The 20370-nt window shown below is 43.7% G+C and overlaps 2 protein-coding genes across 5 annotated transcripts in view; one reads left to right on the top strand and one right to left on the bottom strand.

The window, feature by feature from the left end:
• Positions 1 to 9183, bottom strand: part of LOC306973219 (phospholipid phosphatase-related protein type 4-like) — a 51705-nt gene extending 42522 nt beyond the window's left edge. For 2 of the 4 annotated variants that reach the window (XM_079570091.1, XM_079570092.1), the window contains exon 1: positions 8852 to 9181. In XM_079570091.1, coding sequence (XP_079426217.1) covers positions 8852 to 8914 — 63 coding nt within the window. In that variant the 5' untranslated portion in view covers positions 8915 to 9181. Of the gene's footprint in view, positions 1 to 8851 lie in introns of all 4 variants that reach the window. The other 2 variants (XM_079570089.1, XM_079570090.1) reach the window with 2 other exon arrangements.
• A 6895-nt stretch (positions 9184 to 16078) lies between these two features.
• Positions 16079 to 20370, top strand: tyw3 (tRNA-yW synthesizing protein 3 homolog). Its single transcript, XM_079570177.1, has 6 exons — positions 16079 to 16351; positions 18026 to 18106; positions 18188 to 18286; positions 18361 to 18432; positions 18706 to 18839; positions 20002 to 20370. Exons 1-6 carry the CDS (start codon positions 16175 to 16177, stop codon positions 20279 to 20281), a joined length of 843 nt encoding a protein of 280 aa, XP_079426303.1. The 5' UTR covers positions 16079 to 16174; the 3' UTR covers positions 20282 to 20370.

Here is a 20370-nt window from a genome sequence, read left to right as displayed (position 1 = left end):
TGTAGCAACAACAGCTAAATGTAGCCCCCACCAGAGCGCCCACACTCATGGACACTCATGGACAAAGTCAAACGCTGGGAAAACTCATCTCCTTTCTCGCTCGAATCAAATGCTGTGACACTATGAAGCTAATTTTTATAGCTAACAACGCATCAAGGGCTGGGTATTGGTATCAGTACTTTAACGATACTTGGTTTTCGATACTGATACCTGAACAATACTTTTCCTGATACATATACTAAAATGTTTGTCATCTAGAACCACAAAACAGAACAAAAATGTGTGGAAGATCTGTACATTTATTATTTTTTACCTAAACGTTTTTCCAAGGTACCCAGCCCTAATCTTATAAAGTTTACATTCTTAAAAACACAGAAAAAACAAGGTTGTACTATTATATTATTATTATTATTATATAGTAACGTATTATTTCAACCCAGCACTGTTTGGCTGGTGTACATGTTTTCGTACGGTTTCACTCGTCGACTTTTTCCATTAGAAATGGACCGCTGTAGTTGCTAGCGGTGCGTCCACACGTTACTGAAGAAACAACCGAACCGCAAAGAAAGTTCTGTGAGCCGCACTGAAAACACTGTGGACAAATACTGACTTCTGGAGGGGTTTATGGAATTATTCCAGGCAAAAAGGCAAACCAGAGGAAAGAAGCAGCTAAAACACGAACTATGAAGCTAAGCTAAGTGCTAATGTTATGCTCACAGCAACTTCAAGGAACAGGCTACCATTCTTACATACTGCATACTACATACTACATATATTCTTACCTGAGCTTAGACGAGTTGATGAGTACCTGTCTGGTCTTTGTGTGTGTACTCAGTCATGCAAATAGACGAAAGACGTTGTTAGCATTTAGCCTCTCCTAGCATAGGTATAGCTCCAAACTGGGGCGAAGTTAGAAGCGACCAAGCTCTTCCACCTTTTCCCTATTTAAATACAGTTACATGAAAAGTTACACGGTCCAAGTCTAGTTACACAAAATTAAACATGTCCATTTGTCGTAAAAACACCTTAGGAGCACTTCGACTTTAATGCGCAGATGTCGAAGTGCTCCTGTATTACTACGCCTTACAATATAGTTCCCCTTTTCTATCCGCTTAGAAAATCAACATGTTTAATTTTGTGTAACTGGGCTTCTAACTTCACCCCAGTTTGGAGCTATAGGAACATGCTAGGAGAGGCTAAATGCTAACAACGTCTTTCGTCTGTTTGCGTGACTGAGCGCACACACAAAGACCAGGCCACACATCAACTCGTCTAAACTCAGGTATGAACGTATCTCAGTATGGAAAAACGGGGCCTATTCCTTTAAATTGTGCTAACGGCTAGCTTCTATCATGGGCAAAATCTACTTTTCCAACAGTGGTTTGATGTGAAATGTTAAATCAGTGTGACCTGCTAACATCAGATAGCTCATGAAGAAGTTGAGAGAACACAAGAGCCCAGTACTTCTGTTTCATTGACTACAGCAAACCTTTGACGGTGTAGATTACGTTACGTTGTGGAAATGCATGAGATGCTTGGGTGTACCAGAACATCTAACTGCTCTTGTGAAGAATCTTTACAATGGACAGGAAGCCACAGTCAGAACAGGATTTGGAAAAACAGAGTGGTGCGGTATAGGCAAAGGGGTGAGACAAGGTTGTGTCCTTTCCCCCCATTTATTTAATATACACAGTGAAAGTATGACAAGTGTTTACAGCTTCACCAGTTACAATAGTCTTTGTTCTGGACATGGCCGAAACTCATTTTGGATTAACCAAGCCCTGCCTCACCCTTGATCTGAAATGCACATACATGTGACCTGGTACATAAGATACATTGTTTCCCCATAGAAAGTAGAAATGTTGACAATATTTGAGTGATTTCTAAATGATACTGAAAAGATGTGGTGTAAATAAGGAATCTAAACAGTTTCTTGAGGCAGAGTGTAACCGCCCGGAACACTAAACTGAACATGATGCAATATGTGCAAACTTACAGCAACCGATGCTACAAGCTAGCAGTGACTTCTCCCAAATACTGTGTGCCTGGCAGCGAGAGGAAACATGGCAGACTGCAACCACCCAGTTATTACCCCAATGTTGTTTCTGAACAACGGATGGATAACATATTCAAATCAAAACTCAAATACTCAAATAAAGTGTTTATATCCCTTTCATTATGCTAAGTATTTTATGCTAAGTGCTACTGATATCGACCCGATACTGTGCAGTATGGAGACTTTTGAAACCTAAAAGTCCCTAAGCAAATGCAAGATGCTAAGTTGACAAGTTGTGCAGTGCAAATAAAAATAGAACTGCACTGCTTTTAAACTAAAAAATCGAATCGAAAATCGAGATGGATCAACATGGGTGATTATTTATTTTCCAAAATTGCCCAGCCCTTGTTGCAGTCCACTTTTTTTAAGCTTTTAACTATGTGATAATTAGGGATGCACCAATCTGATACTGTTATGGGATTAGAGGAATATCAGGTGTCGATTCCAACAGGCAGTCTATAAGCAGATAAGCAACTGCTTAGGGTCCCAAGGTCACAAAGGGGCCTCCAAGGGGCCCTCAAGAGCATCTACATTTTTATAGCAATAACATGTAAAATGACGGATACTGTACAGCATTCAACTGTATAAACCGAATAATTACATCTCTGTTTATTTAAGCCAACCATATAGTAAAGGTCATGTTACCGACATTCATTTTTGAGCTGTGTGAGCAAATATGTGCTTTGTTTACACTATTTCAAAAAATCCTTTCCTCCAAGAAGTTAAAACAAGTCAAACAAAAACAAACAAATAAAAAATAAACTAAAGCACAACGCCCTTCGCCTTCAAGCAAAATCATGAATAGTTGACCTGGATTTGTTTATATGTCGTAAGGGCCCCAAAGTCTAATCATGCTTACGGCCCCATGAAGGCCGGCAGCTTTCATATTGGACCTGTTGTACCTGATTTTAAAGCTCTCCACCTGGAGGATTCAATCACTGAATCACTTTTACATTCTACTGCTTTCGAACGCCGTGCAAATCCCGCAGCTAGCAGTAGAAGAAGAAGATCTTTATTTATATCGTGCCTTTCACAGACAGAGTCACAAAGCGCTTTACATGAGACAATTGTACATTCACTCCACACTCGGTGGTGGTAAAGCTACGTTTGTAGTTTCAGTTTCCCCTGGGGGAGACTGACAGAAGCGCTGTCGCGACTGCACACGTCTGCGCCAACGGTCCCTCTGACACCACCATACATTCACTCACATCATTCATCCTGGCCTATTGTACATGTTTTTAGTGGTAGGGGAAACCGGAGTACCCAGTGGAAATATATGCACACACGGGGAGAACATGCAAACTCCACACAGAAAGGACCCGTCCAAGTGGGAATCGAAACCTGGACCTTCTAGCTGTGAAGCGAGAGCGCTAACCTCTGTGCTAACATGCTACCATGCTAAAGGCTGGGAAATAGACTATGGTTGGGTCATCGAAAGTAATAAAATAATATTGACCTAATACCTAAGGATATTTCGTATAGAAAAGTCCTGTGATCCTTGTGTTGAGTTTTCCCATCAGAGCAGCTGAAGGTCCTGATTTGTTGAAGCCATCAGAACAACATCATCTGCAAACAGCAGAGATGAGATCCTGAGGCCCCCAAACCGGACAACCTTCGGCCCCTGGCTGCGCCTAGAAATTCTGTCCATAAAGGTAATGAACAGAACCGGTGACAAAGGACAGCCCTGAGGAGACCAACACGCACCGGGAACAGGTCTGACTTACTGCTGCGGTCATACAGGGAACGGACAGCCCTTAGCAGAGGGCCCCGGACCCCATACTCCCGGAGCACCCCCCAAAGGGCACCACGAGGGACACGGTCGAACGCTTTCTCCAGATCCACAAAACACATGTGGACTGGTTGGGCGAACTCCCACGGACCCTCAAGCACCCGACGGAGGGTATAGAGCTGGTCCAGTGTGCCACGACCAGGACGAAAACCGCATTGTTCCTCCAGGATCCGAGGTTCAACCATCGGCCGGATCCTCGTCTCCAGCACCCTGGAGTAGACCTTACCGGGGAGGCTGAGGAGTGTGATCCCTCTGTAATTGGAACACACCCTCCGATCCCCCTTCTTAAAGAGAGGGACCACCACCCCGGTCTGCCAATCCAGGGGCACTGTCCCCGACCGCCACGCGATGCTGAGTTTTCCCATGACAGTTTATCAACAGATCAATCTTGTTTCTCAGAAAAGAAAAAAGACTTTATTGATCTCACACTGGAGAAAAGAGGACCATTCACTTTTTCACTCACAACAAGACACTTTATAGAAAGTCTCTCGGTATCGGTTAATGCCAGATATCGTTAGATAATCAAACCCTCAGTATTGATATTGGAAGCAAAAAAGCTGGATCAGTTCAGTCTCTGTTATAATCCTCCTCAAAGACATACTGTATGTGCTGGAGTGTTTAGTTTTGCTCATTTCTCCTGCACACAGTATTTAGTCCGTGTCTCTCTTCCGCCTTCAAAAAGCCAGCATACACTCTGGTAAACGCCACAAGGAGATTTCGCGACACCTTCACCAAACTTGCTCTGATACTACACCCTGTATCTCCGCATTGATTAGCATTTGTGCCGATCTCTGTATTCTCTGGACCCTTTTACGTTACACTACAATAATACCAAGGCTAAGAGGTCCTGACGTTGTGTAAAGCACCACAGAGAGCCTTTGAATATGCTCCAAGACGACCAACCATTACAATGTCAGCAGAAAAGCAAACTACTGTAAAGCATCACTTTTTGACAGCATACTCAATACTCAACACAGCTTTCTTGCCCTTAACAGCACACGACAAATGTGCCCTGAAGACTTCAACTACTCAATTTGCCTAACATTTCAAGCGTCTTCTGAGCATAATGAGACAATCAGGCGATTCACTCAAAGGTTACAGCCATTACACTGTTCCACAACAACTCCGGCTCCTGTCACGAATCAGGCATTAGCTTGTTTTTCATGGAAGCACCACAGTTTCTGCGCCTCTCGGTACAAAAGCGGACACTCGGGCTCCTATGGGTTGTCAGTTATTTGTCATCGAACGGTTCTGTAGCGAGGGACTGAGTGATAGATGTTCATCGATCAGAATTGTGGAGCCTCTGATCTCAGGTTCAGCTGCAAAAGACAAAAGCACTGAGTTTCCATAAAGTGTTTAGATGGACGCTATGGGACTCCATCCTGGACTTATGTTAGTCACGTGGCTGTCCCCCAGAGGTATTCCGAATATCGGGGAAGCTCCTCCAGAAGAGGGCACTGTCCACATCAAGCCAAATGCCTAATGTGGGACAATTGGAGCATGAATAAGTTGTTTGACAATCTAATAGGAACATGACTTCCTTCACTCATCCTTTTACATAAACATAAAGATAAAAAACACAAATCAAACGGCAATCGCAAGATCTGTCTGCAAAAACGCAATTAGGTTTTCTGTCAAAATCCTGCAGCCCTATAGATACAGACGGCATCTCTGGAATCGCCCATATATGGTCATGTTTGAAAACAGTTAAGGGGGAAAACAATTTGGAGAAAAATCGAAACTTTCTGTAATTAATCAAAAACTACTTTAACAAATGCTGGATGATGAATATAGTTTCTACTAAATAAAGACATGGGGTGATTCAACAGCCCATAAATACATAAATAACGGAATGCCATTTATTCGCTTCCACTGAACAATCTGCTGTGAATAAACACCCATATGGACTTGACTTTATTTGGATGTGATAAATAAGTTAATATTTCACCAGAAAATGTCTAAAAAGTGTGAAAACTGTGTTTCCCAGAAGATTCTACTTTCCCCCTCGGTGAAGCCACGCCCCCTTCTATGACGCAATGCCGTCTGTGTCTATGGTGGAGGATGGGTGGACAACAGTGAAGAACATCTTGATCACTGACAGTTAGCCGTGCCGTATGGCTAATGCTAACTGCTATAGGAAAAATACATTGAACATGCTACTGACTCCTGAAAGGTTTCATAAAGTACATGTTCTGAAATGCGTGTGATTCTTTTTTTTATTTTTATTTCAAATACAAGTTTTCTCCAGATGGCCAGCGCTGTTTACAATGTGCACTGTGTGAACTGAATCTGAATTTTAAAAGGAAGTGATCTGTTGCTTCCAATAATAGAGGAGCACTTTTAAACTCAGCAGCTGAATCCCACTGTCATCGTTACATGTCAGTAACATTTGCTCACGCAACTTTTTGGTGGTCTATAATTAGGGATGCACGATAATGTCATGATAATGGCTTAAAGAAATATTTAGTTAATAGTTACCCACCAATGTTCACATTATAAGTTGAATTGCATTTAAATATATTTTCATTTCGTTCAGTAAAATAATAATATATAAATATTTCACATTTATTTATTCATTAAAATCATGTGTCTTAATGTGTCTCAAAATATCGAGATTTATCGCTAAATGGATATGTTGTCACGCCCCTAAGAGTTCATGTAGGTTTTAAAACCCGGAGAATCATTCATTAGGCCTAATGCTGCAGAGCACATTTAATCAGGATGAATATTAACCGATTAAAGAAGTTACAAAGGGCATGAACTTTCCACTGTGAAGCCTTGTTCTGGACTCCTTCTCTCTGCCTGCGGTTCACAGCGAGCGACAGTGAATCCAGGCTGAATGTAGGTCAGTGGAGCTGGTTTGGTGTTGCATGTCCGCGGCTGGACTCAGACTGCAGACCCTGAGGAGCAGCTGAGAGGACGGACTTCAGAGATAATAGCAGCCCGGACAATGCAACATGTCCCGCCCCCCCCCCAATCCGTTTCAAACTAAACATTTGGCTTTTGGACGGAACTTTAGTGACAGAATGTGCACTTTGAGCTGGTGAAGAAGAAGAGCTGCTCAATATATTATTACTGTTATGGTATTATTACGTAACACAGCACTCACAACGTGGCACAAAATCACAAGGTCTTAAATCTAGCTCGTTTTAGTCTTGAGTTTTAAATGTTTTTGAATCAAATACATTTATATATTTATGTACAATGGGGAAATGGTTCATCAAATGGACAAATCCTTTTAATGGCTTTAAACCATTTCCTAAAGGCGTCCCTCGTTAAAGACAAACCTATCTCACTACATTCATGCACTTTGGACTTAATCCTCAGGCAAAGCAGGTTCTTCTTCTTGGTTCTGCACTTCCTGGAAACATCATAGTTAAAACCCTAAACTGCCCTCCACATTTTGAAAGCTCATAATCACAGATAATATTGGCTCTGAGCCGCTCTGCTCAGTGTGTGTATCAGAAAACTGCTCACCACGAATCAAAACTGGAGGTTTGGGTTCTTTAATAAGTTCCTACAGTTGCCAGTAGGAGGAGCCCCAGTCAAGGTCTACGACAGCTCTAGCGCCCGTATTTTCCTGTTTAGTTCTTACAGAGGCGTAAACGTAAAATACCAATGCTGAGATGTGCAAAAAACGTTCTCATTGTTCAGCCCAATATCCATGATATGTCCACTTATAATGCATCAGAATTAGAGCCGGGACGATGCACTTTGTCATGATCTGATACAGATCACGATACAGTTAAGGCTCATTCATTCTTCCTAAGACGCAAGACAGCTGCAAGAACAAAATGAAGTCATTTTTGCTTTGTAACCATGATTATTTGGAGAATACATGCAATAATTCCTGTATTTACATCACTTACCTGCGTCACTTTATCAAACACTTGCACTATGATGTAAACCTGCACTCCTAATACTGACTATAACATTTTTGTTATGTCTGTTTATTTATTATTTACTGTTTTTACTTTTGTCCCCACAAAGTCCTTGGTAGTCATTGTACATAAGATACCACTGTTTTACTATTACATTGTTTTATTATTTTTCTCCCATTTCCTGCCTATTTACTCACCCTGTGTTTCCAAGAGCTGAATGTAACAAGTAAATGTCTCCATTGTGAGATCAATAAAGGCTTATCTTATCTTCAGTTACAAGATGTTTCCATGGTTACAAAGCAAAAATGACTTAATTCAGGAAGAACTTATTTCCTAAGACATCTTAGGAAGTATGAATGAGCCTAAGTAATTATGATCAGTAATATGTTGACCTTAAAATGTTTAAAAGGAAACCAAATGCCATTTAACATTTACTGAAGTGTTAAGACTGAAAAGTGCATTAGCACAACATGTAACAAAGCGATATTTTGCCCCAGCCCTAATAAGACTCAGTTGTATTTTGCCCATCTTTGGACACATCAGTGGACAATATAAAGTCGTCAGGACATATTATGACACACATACACATATTTAGTCTCTTGTTTCTAAACCATCGGAAGGGCCACAGCCTCATCTTTCTCTCATGTTGAACTTGATTTTCAGCCAGGCATTAATAACTGAATCATAACCTAATAACCTCATTACCACAGCTCTATTGTAATTAGAATGTCGTTTAATCCGCACAGAAAAGGATCTTCTAACTGCACTGGAGAGCCCGATCTGACAGACATCAGAGGCGTCTTAGAGACTGGACATGGAGTAGGACGTAGGCATTGCATCTGTAGGCTGTGTGGGCCCTACAGTCTGTGGACTCACTCTGCAAAGCGCTACCTGTGCAGACCTCAGCTGCCCCCCCTCTCTCACTGATGTGTTCCTCATTTACACAACAATCTCATTCTAAAGCACTGACAGTTGTAGCCATGTCTCCGCGCGCGCGCTCAGCCCGTGTGTGTGGAGCAGCTGTTGACGACGCAGGCATGCACGCAAAGGACCAAAAATGAAAAGAAAAAAACCAAGAATGTCCCAAGTGTTAGGCGAATGCGTGTGTGCGGGCGCGTGCATCACCTCCACGAAGTAGAAGCAGGGCAGCAGAGAGACGCTGTCCTTGGTCTCCCTCCCGCGCTTCATGGCTGGGGGCCGCTGGTCTCTCCCCTCTCCGGGAGACAGCGAGTTGTACTTGATTGCCGTCGTAATTTTGGCGAAATCCCGTAGTCCCTTTTTCACCTGAAATAGGTTCACTTCCGCGCGTGCATCGTCGTTTGCTTTTTTTTCTTCTTTTCCCCTTTTCAAATGTGTTCAGTTCATCGCTTCAGCTGTCGTCGACTGAGAGAGAGGATTTTGCGCCCCCCTAAAAAAAAACACACACACAACAACTGCGGCTTCTGGGGGGGGAGCGCCGCCAGGCTGTCACCCACGCTGCCCGCCTCAAGGCTCTCCTCGGCGGTGACAGGAGCCGGGTGTGTAAGGGGAAGGGGCCGGCCGGGTGTTGTCAAGGAGGGGGTCGGTTCGGGTGTTGTTGGGTGTCCCCCTCTCGCTTGCCTGCCCGTGTGTGTCTGTGTGGAGCTCGGTCTGTGCTGCAGCAGGTGACTGCGCAAAGCCCTGCGCGGACACCGCACTCACTTCCGGCGCACCCTTTCACAATAAAAGCGCCGGAGAGACGCGGACGCTTCGGAAAACTGGCGACTTTTTGTGTCATTGAAGTTATATCTGCGAGTGTGTGTTTCTACTTGCTGCATATTTGAGTGAAGGCGGTGATTGGGGCGGGCTTTTTATTCGGGGAGACGTCTACTTCCGGTAGACGCACATCTGTTCGGTTGGCTTGACATAATCCGCAGGTGTTCTGTCGGCGAGGTGAACACGAAGATGCTGCACAGTTACAGACGCGTCACTCCCTCTGTTTATTTGGAATAATGTTAATAACAGGAAAAGGTGAAACAGATTATTCAAAATGGCCGCCTTTTGCTTTGCTTACTGCTTTGTAGTAGTTTAGTTTAGTTTGAGCAATTTACATTCATTTTTCTTTCAAATGATAAAACTATGGATGCCCAAAATGAAGTAGGCTGAAGCAATAAAGCTGTGTTTTCAATTCAATATACATTCACGCAACATATAGCCTATGGAAGATAATAAATTACTTCACGTTAAACCATTTCCCGGGACAAAGACCTTATGAATCTCTTTGAGAAAACGGCACGAATAAAGGGCAGCAATTTTGAAGAATCAAAAATACAAAAATGGCTGCTCTGCTTTGCGACGACAACACTAGAGGCCGCCATTGCTCCGCCATTGCTGTTGTTCCTCCATATAGCCGGTAGTCCCCCATTAGAATGCATTGGACTTTAGACATGTTAAAAACAACTTTAGATCCTGGTCTTTAATTTTCTTAAACTTTCTACACCTAGATATTCCTCCTGTGATGACGCTGGGTTAGTTACAATTAAGGGACCAGGCTGGTTTTCGTAAGAATTTTTTCCGAAATCTCGTGCTTAATGAGGGCCGGACTGTTAGCATTGGAGCAGTGCGAGCTACACGTCACGCAAGGGCAGAGTCTACAGTGAAGATCCCGCCCTCATGCCCTTTTTAGGAACATGCTTCGTCAGAGCTGGGGAGGAGGAGTCTGTAAATCAGCCATGATTTCCCCCTCGAACGTGGTCATTGTGGTAAACGGGGAGGAGTGAGCAGGAGCCGGCTAGGAAAACGAGGATGTAAACGCAACAAAAAAATGACCATAATGCAATTTAAAAAAGTGACATAAATATTAATTAATATGCAGGTTAATTGCAGGTTTATTTGCTAAAGGATTCCACAAAAATATCAAGAAAAATGCTAAATGAAATGCAGTCTTTTTTCTGCGCTCATTAGCTACTCGGTGATGCGTGTGTGCCGTGGTGAGCGCTGTCCGTGGTGCTGAACAGAGAGCCCTTCTGAACCAGCACCATGGACAGCGCCATATGAGCCGGTATTGACCATTGTCATGGATAGGTTCACAATTAGGATTTTTCTTCTTTTTTTTCAGTTCAATCGTGCAACATGACACATAAAACATATAATACATAACTTAAGATGAATAATGAACTATAAAACTATAAGATTATAAGAGCATGCATAAGAAGATTACATTTAAACTATATGATAAAGACAACAATTTGACCCAGAACAGCGGGGAAAGAACACAGCACATGGGTGAAGAAGCTGCACACACATCAGCTCCACATATGAGCGAGCCGTCCTCTCAATAGACCGTCTTTGGATTGAAAACCGAAGCAGATCGATGGGGGTGACGTCACCGTGTGCTCCAAAAACCTACTTCCAGCTCTGGAGGAAAAGCCTGCTGAATTTCTAACTCTGAATCTGTGGCAAACACACGTCTCTCTCTCTCTCTCTCTCTCGCTCTCTCTCTCTCTCTCTCTCACTCGCTCTCTCCCTCTCTCTCTCTCTCTCTATCTCACTCGCTCTCTCTTTCCCTCTCTCTCTCTCTCCCCCCTCTCTCTCCCTCTCTCTCTCTCTCTCCCTCCCTCCCTCCCTCTCTCTCTCTCTCTCTCTCTCACTCGCTCTCTCCCTCTCTCTCTCTCTCTCTCTCTCACTCGCTCTCTCCCTCTCTCTCTCTCTCTATCTCACTCGCTCTCTCTCCCCCCTCTCTCTCCCTCTCTCTCTCTCTCTCCCTCCCTCCCTCCCTCTCTCTCTCTCTCTCTCTCTCTCACTCGCTCTCTCCCTCTCTCTCTCTCTCTCTATCTCACTCTCTCTCTCTTTCCCTCTCTCTCTCTCCCCCCTCTCTCTCCCTCTCTCTCTCTCTCCCTCCCTCCCTCCCTCCCTCTCTCTCTCTCTCTCTCTCTCTCTCTCTCTCTCCCTCCCTCCCTCCCTCCCTCTCTCTCTCTCTCTCTCTCTCTCTCTCTCTCTCTCTCTCCCCCTCTCTCTCTCTCTCTCTCTCTCTCTCACTCGCTCTCTCCCTCTCTCTCTCTCTCTCTCTCACTCGCTCTCTCCCTCTCTCTCTCTCTCTCTATCTCACTCGCTCTCTCTTTCCCTCTCTCTCTCTCTCCCCCCTCTCTCTCCCTCTCTCTCTCTCTCTCCCTCCCTCCCTCCCTCTCTCTCTCTCTCTCTCTCACTCGCTCTCTCCCTCTCTCTCTCTCTCTCACTCGCTCTCTCCCTCTCTCTCTCTCTCTCTATCTCACTCGCTCTCTCTTTCCCTCTCTCTCTCTCCCCCCTCTCTCTCCCTCTCTCTCTCTCTCTCCCTCCCTCCCTCCCTCTCTCTCTCTCTCTCTCTCTCACTCGCTCTCTCCCTCTCTCTCTCTCTCTCTATCTCACTCTCTCTCTCTTTCCCTCTCTCTCTCTCCCCCCTCTCTCTCCCTCTCTCTCTCTCTCTCCCTCCCTCCCTCCCTCTCTCTCTCTCTCTCTCTTTCTCTCTCTCTCTCTCTCTCCCCCTCTCTCTCTCTCTCTCTCTCTCCCCCTCTCTCTCTCTCACAGCTTTGAACCATGTTATAATGTGACATCCTCATCAAAAACAGACCTTCATTGGCCGGTCAGTTTGTCACTCTTCTGCACTCAAAACGATGCGCCCCCTGCAGGCGTTTAGTGCAACTACATTCTATCTTGCGTTCTAGGAGTATTATCCATTGCTAACACAAAAACCGCGCACCTGAATATCAGCCACACCAACAAAATTGATAAAGAAAACTTTTTTTACATACAGCATGAAGGCTTCACTGGTCTATAAGCCACAGCTGGTCCACGGAAATACAGTCAAATATTTCAAGAGAACAACAAATACATGACTTAAATGAGGATAAAAATACAGCCAAAAAAAGCAACAAAAACGCAACAAAACAGGTGCCAAACCATAGAGAAACAGGTGATGAAAAAGTGATGAAAAAGCAACAAAAGTAATGAAAAAGGTGGTGACAATGTAAGGACAAATCTTAGATCCGTTTTGTAGGTCTTAGCTTTCAAATGAGGCTCTTACTCTGGCCTATAGTCTGTAAGCTCCAGTCCAGAAGCTTTTAGTTTTGGGTAAAGCTGACCTGGAGAAAATGTGCTTGGGTAAGGAGGTGGTTAAGGGGTTTAAGTGTGTCAAGAACTTAAAAGACATTGGATTATATTTGGATTATACATAAACCCGGCCCTAACCCGCTTAGCTTCCGAGATCCGATCCAAATGTTGGCCAAGAGCTTGAACTGTAGTTCTTTTCAATGATTCATGTGAGCCTTGAGGCAAAAACATGTCTCAGACCAGCTGGAACCTCCCTGTCCCAGAGCTGAGATGGGACAGTCCGGAGCACAGTTATGGTTTGTATTCATCAGTAAAGTCGTCTCGGGCCGGGCGATGCTGACAATAACGAAGTGACATTTTGGCTAGTCGTCACACATATATACAGGAATGTACTGTTAACCTCTTGACCCCGCCTTAACTAAGAGCATTTTCTCTAGTTTGGCTTTACCCAAATCTAAAAGCTTCTCGACTGAAGCTCACAGCCTATAGGCCAGTGTAACGCCTCATTTGAAAGCTAAGCCCCTCAAGACTTTTCTAAACTTTTTGTTGCGTTGTTGCTGCGTTTATGTCGCGTTTTCGTAGTTTTTTTGTCTTGTTTTTGTCATTTTTGTTGTTTTTTCTTCGCTTTTTTTCTTGTGTTTTCATCACGTTTTTGTCACTTTTTAGTCATATTTTTGTCACTTTATATTGTGTCACTTTTTTTAGTCACTCTTTTGTGTCACTTTTTACGTCTTTTCTGCATCACCTTTTAGTCGTGTTTTTGTCGCTCTTTTTTTTTTAGCTGTTATTGTTGTATTTTCGTCCCCGTTTTTGTCACTGTTTTGACGCTTTTGTCAATAAGCTTGTAGATTTGGGTAAAGCCAAACTGGAGAAAAGGGTCAGGTGGGGGTAAAGAGATTGACTATAGAAATGTATATTTTGCTTTGTCGCTCAAAAAGTTATTGTCCTGAACAAACAAAAAAGGCAACAACAACAAAAATTCCCTTCTTTTCTCCAATTTCCCCCCATATATTCAGCTGGAGATGAACTCGATATTGTACATTTGCATACCTTCCAAACAGCATTTCTGATATTCTCATAGACAAACAGTGATTTTTCTTCCTGTTCCTCTCCGTAATGTTTGTACAGGACATGTGGGCTGTGGTCTCAGTCTGAGGTGTGAGGACTGACCTGTGTGCTGACCCTCATGCTGCCGCTGTCCTCCTCCTCTTCATGCTTGTCCTTCAGCCTCTCTCTCGTCTCGCTGTGATGCCTGTGCTCCGTTTGTCGGTGTCTCTAATAGATTCTGGGACAGCGCTTTAGGGGACTGCTCTCTCCTCTTTCTCACACTCGTCACCAAAACCTCCCCGTCCACGCGCATGTACGGCTCTGCGGCCGATGTTTACCATTAGAAACACATAAATAAACTCACCTTGCCTTTATTTATAGAGTCACGGTTGGGCTGGTCAATAGCTCAGTGTTATTGTAAACAGCCTTTCATTGATTTATGTCAGAATCAGAATAGTTTTTATTGTCATTGTGAGTGAGCAGGTTCACAAACAAGGAATTGTTTGCGGTTCAATCCTGAAACATAAAACACATAACACATCATTTAGATAAAGAATAAACTATAAAACTATAAGTGCATGCATAAAGAAGAGCAGCTATGTTACCACATAGCAGTAGAGCGGTGCAAATGTCTGGAACAGGTTATTACGCTCATGACTCTGATACAGACTTGCATGAAACAATAAGATTCAAATGTTAAATAGTTGTCTCCAAACTCATTTCTGACTTACCTACAGCATATTCAATTCAGTTTAAAGGGCCAGCTCCATCCTGGGCTGCCCCCTGGGCTCTGTGGAGGAGGTGAGGGACAGGAGGGTATCAGCCAAGCTCACCTCCATCATGGACAACACCTCCCACCCACTGCAGGGGACTGTAGAGGAGCTGAGCAGCTCTTTCAGTGGCAGACTGAGACACCCTCAGTGCTAGAAGGAGCAGGTCCTTCATCCCCACTGCTGTCAGACTGAACAAGGCTGTAAAGTAACATGTGCAACAACCCCTTTGCAGAATACATGCAATAATAATAATCCCTGTATTTACATCACTTACTCCTGCGTCACTTTATCAACTTTTTGTAACTACTATAACATTTAATAAGCAGACATAATCTGTCTGCTTATTATTTGCTGCTTATACTTTTTGTCCCCACAAAGTCCTTAATAGTCAATGTATATAAGATACCACTTTTAACTATTTAATAGTTTTTTCCTCACATTTCCTGCCTATTACACACTCTGAGTGTTTCTAAGAGCTGAATGTAACAAGTACATTTCTCCATTGTGAGCTCAATAAAGGCTTATCGTATATTATCTTAAAAGCTTGTCTCACTTTTCAACTTTCAGGGAGCGCAGTGGAGCTGAACTGTCACAATAACCTGAATAAAAACAACTACTGCGAGTTCAGAAGTGACAACAAGGTGAATTAGAACCACAAAGGACATCAATAAAACATCAGGTACAGCCTTTACTGATGGAAATGAACCGAATCCAGACTAAACCCCCAGTGCACAAGGTACTTCTATAGAATCATTTCAGGTACAAAACATTTAACATCTGGGTTACTATTGTTTGTTTAGATATTTGGCCAGAATCGACAAAAATATTTCAAATATTGTCTTAAAAATCATCTCGTGAACCCCATGTGCTGCGCAGTAGTAGTTACGGACTTTCGCCAACAGGGGGGGCAGTTGTGTCGTTGTTGTTAATACTTGAATAATACTTCATTTAATCACATTTAACTAAGCATTATCCCAAACCCTCAGGCCAACAGAAAAAAATAACATGACAAAAAAACAAAAACATTTTCTCCAGCTTGGGTTTACTCAAATCTAAAGGCTTCTTGAAAAAAAAAAAAATGTCATAATAGCAACAAAAATGAGACAAAAACCACAATGAAAATGCCACAAAAGGGCGACAAAAACGTGAGAAAAAAAAGTGATGAATAAGTGACGAAAACGCAACAAAAAAGGTGACAAAAAGCAATGACAATGTAAGCAATGAAAAACAACGTTTAGATGAGTTTTGTAGATTTGGGTAAAGCCAAACTTGAGAAAATGCACTTAGTTCAGGCGGGGGTTAAGAGGTTAAACACAGCAATAATTCTTGACGTAAATTGCCAAGAGTAAAAGTAAGCCTCCCGTGTTGTGTGTAAAGCTAACTCAGTGCCGGTAGTTGGCCGGTAGGTGGCGGTAATGCAGCCTCAGCGCCAGCTCACTCACTCACTCACTCAGAAGAAGAAGAAGACACGTTCCCACGCGTCTTCCTGGAGCTGAAGCTAATGTTTACATTTCCTCACAGCCGTAATTCGGACCTTTTTGGCCGCAGAATGCAGTCCGCGCGCGCGTGAACCCCCCGTGAGGAGATGCCGTGCACAGACCGGGAGTTCGCGCGGTGGAAGAGCCAGAGCGCGGAGAAGCTGGACCAGAGCAGAAAGGGCGGCGTGGACGCGGATATCGCCCCGCTGGTGCGTCTCCTGAACGGGCTGCAGCAGTACTTCACCACCTCCTCCTGCTCCGGCCGGACCATCCTCATCGACGGGGTCAGAGAGTTCACAATGTGTCACTTTATTATTATTATTATTATTATAATTATTATTATTATTATTATTATTATTATTATTATTATTATTATTATTATTATTATTATTTTTATTATTTTTATTATTTTTATTATTATTATTATTATTATTATTATTATTATTTTTTTTTTTTTTTTTTTTATTATTATTATTTTTATTATTATTATTTTTTATTTTATTTTATTTTATTTGATTAAATATCAGTGACCCTCAGAAATAGAAATAAAGTTGAGACGAAAATGAGGATGGAGACGCAACAAAAGAGCGACAAAAATGTAAAAAAAAAAAAAATTGATGAAAAGGAAAAACGAAAAGACAAACGAGCAACAGAATAGCAACTAGATGAGATGAGAGTGAGGATAAAAATTCAACAAAAAAGTGACAAAAACGCATAAAAAAACTGACGAAAGAGTGATCAAAAAGCATTGAAAAAGCAATGAAAACAAAGTTAAAAAAAAGACTAGAAAGATTCGTTTTGATTAGTTTTGATGGTCTTAGCTTTCAAATGAGGCGTGACACTGGTGATTAGTCTGTGAGCTCCAGTCGAGAAGCTTTTAGATTTGGGTGAAGCCGAACTGGAGAAAATGTACTTAGTTAAGAGGTTAGGAGAGAGAGGGTTTGACACTAACATGTATCTGTGACAGGATGGTGATATCTTATAGAATCATTGTTGTTCATTTGGTAAATGTTGTGGCCACACCGCTTCTGCTCTGCCCCAGGGTTGCCAGGTCTGGGCCGGCAAACCCGGCCAAAAATATCTGAAAAGCCACGGTAATACATCGTTTACGAGTTAACAGAGCCCGTGTGCTCCTGCGATGATGATAAACCGCCTCAATCTCCCTCCCGTGTTGAAGAAGCAGCTCACGGAACCTTGGATTTGAGATTTTGTCATTCAAAATAGTGATTTTGATTAAAAAAAAATAAGACAGAAATAGCCAATTCGCAGTTTAACCGTGGCCCTGGCAACCTTACTCTGCTTGATCCGTCAGACCTCTGAAGCTAAGCAGGAAGGGCCCGGTCGATACTTGGATGGGAGACCGTTTGGGAAGCCTGGGTGCATGTAGTGACTGGAGTGACTGGTTGGTGGTGGGCGGAGGGGCCGATGGCGCAGACTGGTTGCCTCGCTTTCATCAATCTACCCCAGGGCAACTGTGGCTATAATAATAGCTTACCACCACCAAGTATGTAGTGAACAGATAATGTAGTGTGAAGCATCCAGAAAAGCGCTATATAAAACTGATTTATTATTATGATTATTATTATTATCATTATTGTTATTATTACAATATTGAAACATGAAACGGGTCCTTCACAGAGAAATAAAAAGCCGTAAACCGTAGTGTCGGTCATTACTGATCTTGACTGACTTGACTTAGATCTACAGAAACATCACAGGTGGGTCAAACCTGTCAGCACCTCCTTCAGATAAAGGGGAACCGCAGAACAACAGGTTCTGGATTCAGAAGTTCTAATCAGGTCTTCAAACAAAGCAGACGATCCACAAGTCCAAATCCAGGTCGCTCTAAACGATGATCTATGCTTTTTGGCTTCCACCCCTCACTCCTCACCCCTCGCTCCACAAGCAAGGGCGAGAGAATCAACTATTTCGACTCATTCTTCTTTGTGTTTCCCCAGAACCCAGACAGCAGTGAGGTCCATAAACAGAACTGTCAGTGGCTCTTCGTCTCCCATCAGAAGTGCACGGCAGAGGAAGTGGTACTGACGACACACACATCTGAAGAGCACCGTGTCGGGTCGGGTTGAGCTGAACAGCCCCCGCTTTGTGTGTGTGTCCAGATCCCCGCGGCGGGCAGGTCCAGCGGAGACGCCGTGTTGAAGTTTGAACCGTTCGTGCTCCACGTGCAGTGCCGTCGCCTCGAAGATGCTCAGCTCATGGTTTCAGACTCCCGTGTAGTTTCTTTTGCCGTCCGTGGAGAAGCTAGAGAACTAAACCGCTCTTGTGTTCGCAGCACTCCGTGGCCGTCAACTCGGGCTTCAGGAACTCGGGCCTCACTGTGGGGAAAACGGGGAAAATCATCTCGGTACATTTGGAATTCAATATTCTTAGGTAGTAGGGAACAGAGATGTGGTTAAGTCCAACTGAAAGTCTTCATTCTGTAAAGCCAATCTCTGAATATTCAAGTCCAAGTCCTTATAAGAAGTTTGTGTGTGAGATTATTGTTGGGTCCGGCACATCATAAATCAGTTTTTTTGGTCATTGTCACTGATGTTTTGACACGATGTATTGTTTTTTCTCTGATCTAGAAAATCCACAGTCCGATAAGTGAGTGTCCTGGTGTTTTTTGTCCCTGCAGGCCGTCCGTAGCACCCACGGTCTGGAGGTGCCTGTGAGCCAGCGGGGCCGTCTGCTGGTCACCCATGACTACATTGACTTCCTGTGTCAAATTTGCAACCAGAAAATGGAGGAGAACCTCAGGCGCATCGACAGGTCAGTGTGAGGCCTGATGATGCTGTGGAGAGGTCGAAATGATGAAATCCTCTTGTTTTGGTGACGCTAGATCAGAAACTTAAAGGAACAGGCCACCGTTTTTCCACACTGAGATATGTTCTTACCTGAGCTTAGACGAGTTGATGCGTACCTGTCTGGTCTTTGTGCGTGCCCTCAGTCATGTTGTTAGCATTTGGCATCTCCCAGTATATTCCTATAGCTCCAAACGGGGTGAAGTTAGAAGCGACCAAGCTCTTCCACGGACGTATGTATGCATTTTTCCCGTTGTTCGAAGCTGCTCTTAACCTGTGGTGAATTGCTCAAGGAATTAACTGAACACAGATTCTCCAGTTTGGCTTTACCCAAATCTAAAAGCTTCTTGAAAAAAGTGTCAAAAAAAAAAAGATGAACGTGAAAAATCCAGTGAGCTCCAGTCGAGAAGCTTTTAGGTTCAGGTAAAGCCGACCTGGAGAAAATGTGCTCAGTTAAGGCGGGGGGTTAGAGGTCAACCCACTTCGCTAAATAATTTCAGACAGAATTAAACACATTAATTTTGCTCCTGAAGTCAGGGGAGGGCATCCTGCTGCTCGGTGTGCAGTAAACACAGCGCACACAGATGGGGTTTGCACCTGTCCGAGTCATTGTGCAGATGAGGCGACAGTGGCGCAGATGGTAGAGGGTCGTCTCATGATCAGAAGGTCGGGGGTTTGAATCCCGCCTCCTGAAAGTGTACACTGTCGTTGTGTCCTTGGGCAAGACACTTCACCCACATTGCTCCCAGTGTCTGCGTACATTGGTGTATGAATGAGAGTATGAATGGGTGAGTGGATCCTTGCTGTAAAGCGCTTTGAGTGCCTAATGTAGGTGGAAAAGCGCTATATAAGTTGAGACCATTTACCATGAGTGAGGTACGTCCCAAAGGAACCACGTGAGAGTCTCCATCGTCTATACAACTTTGTTTGGATTTAGAGCTGTTATTGTGTCTTTCATCAGAAATAACCAGTGTTTTTGGACTCAGGTGCAGTGTTTTTGATCACAGGAGTCACAGCACAATGTTCAGTCTGAGCAAAAAAAAACAATAAATCAGCCTCAAGGTTCAATGTGTGGGGAAAAGTAGCTGCTTATAGTCCGATGACGGTTCTCTCCTGTGTTTCCTCCTCAGATTTCATGAGAACCTCCGGAGAGCTTTGACCTCCGCAGGCGCCCCCGGACCGCATGTCCCAGAATGCCCCAGTGCGCAGCCGGCCCAGAGCGCAAACGAGGACGGAGCGGACGGACAGGCGGTTTACAGACGCAGGCGCAGACGAGAGCAGGCGCACGGTTGCCACGACGACAGGAAAGACACCAGGGACGGCTGCCCCGGCATCGACGGACGTGGTTGTCATGACGACAGCGACAGCACCCTGACAGAGCTGAAGGACTGCCTGGATCTCTTCACATAGTGGAGTTTGAACATTTATTTTTAAAGACGGACATTTTTATACAATCTGAGGATTTCAAACGGTGACGACGTGAACCAGCTGCGGATCAA

The sequence above is a fragment of the Gobius niger genome, assembly GCF_951799975.1.
Source record: "Gobius niger genome assembly, chromosome: 13".
NCBI lineage: Eukaryota > Metazoa > Chordata > Actinopteri > Gobiiformes > Gobiidae > Gobius > Gobius niger.
This window is presented reverse-complemented; position numbering and strand designations above follow the sequence as displayed.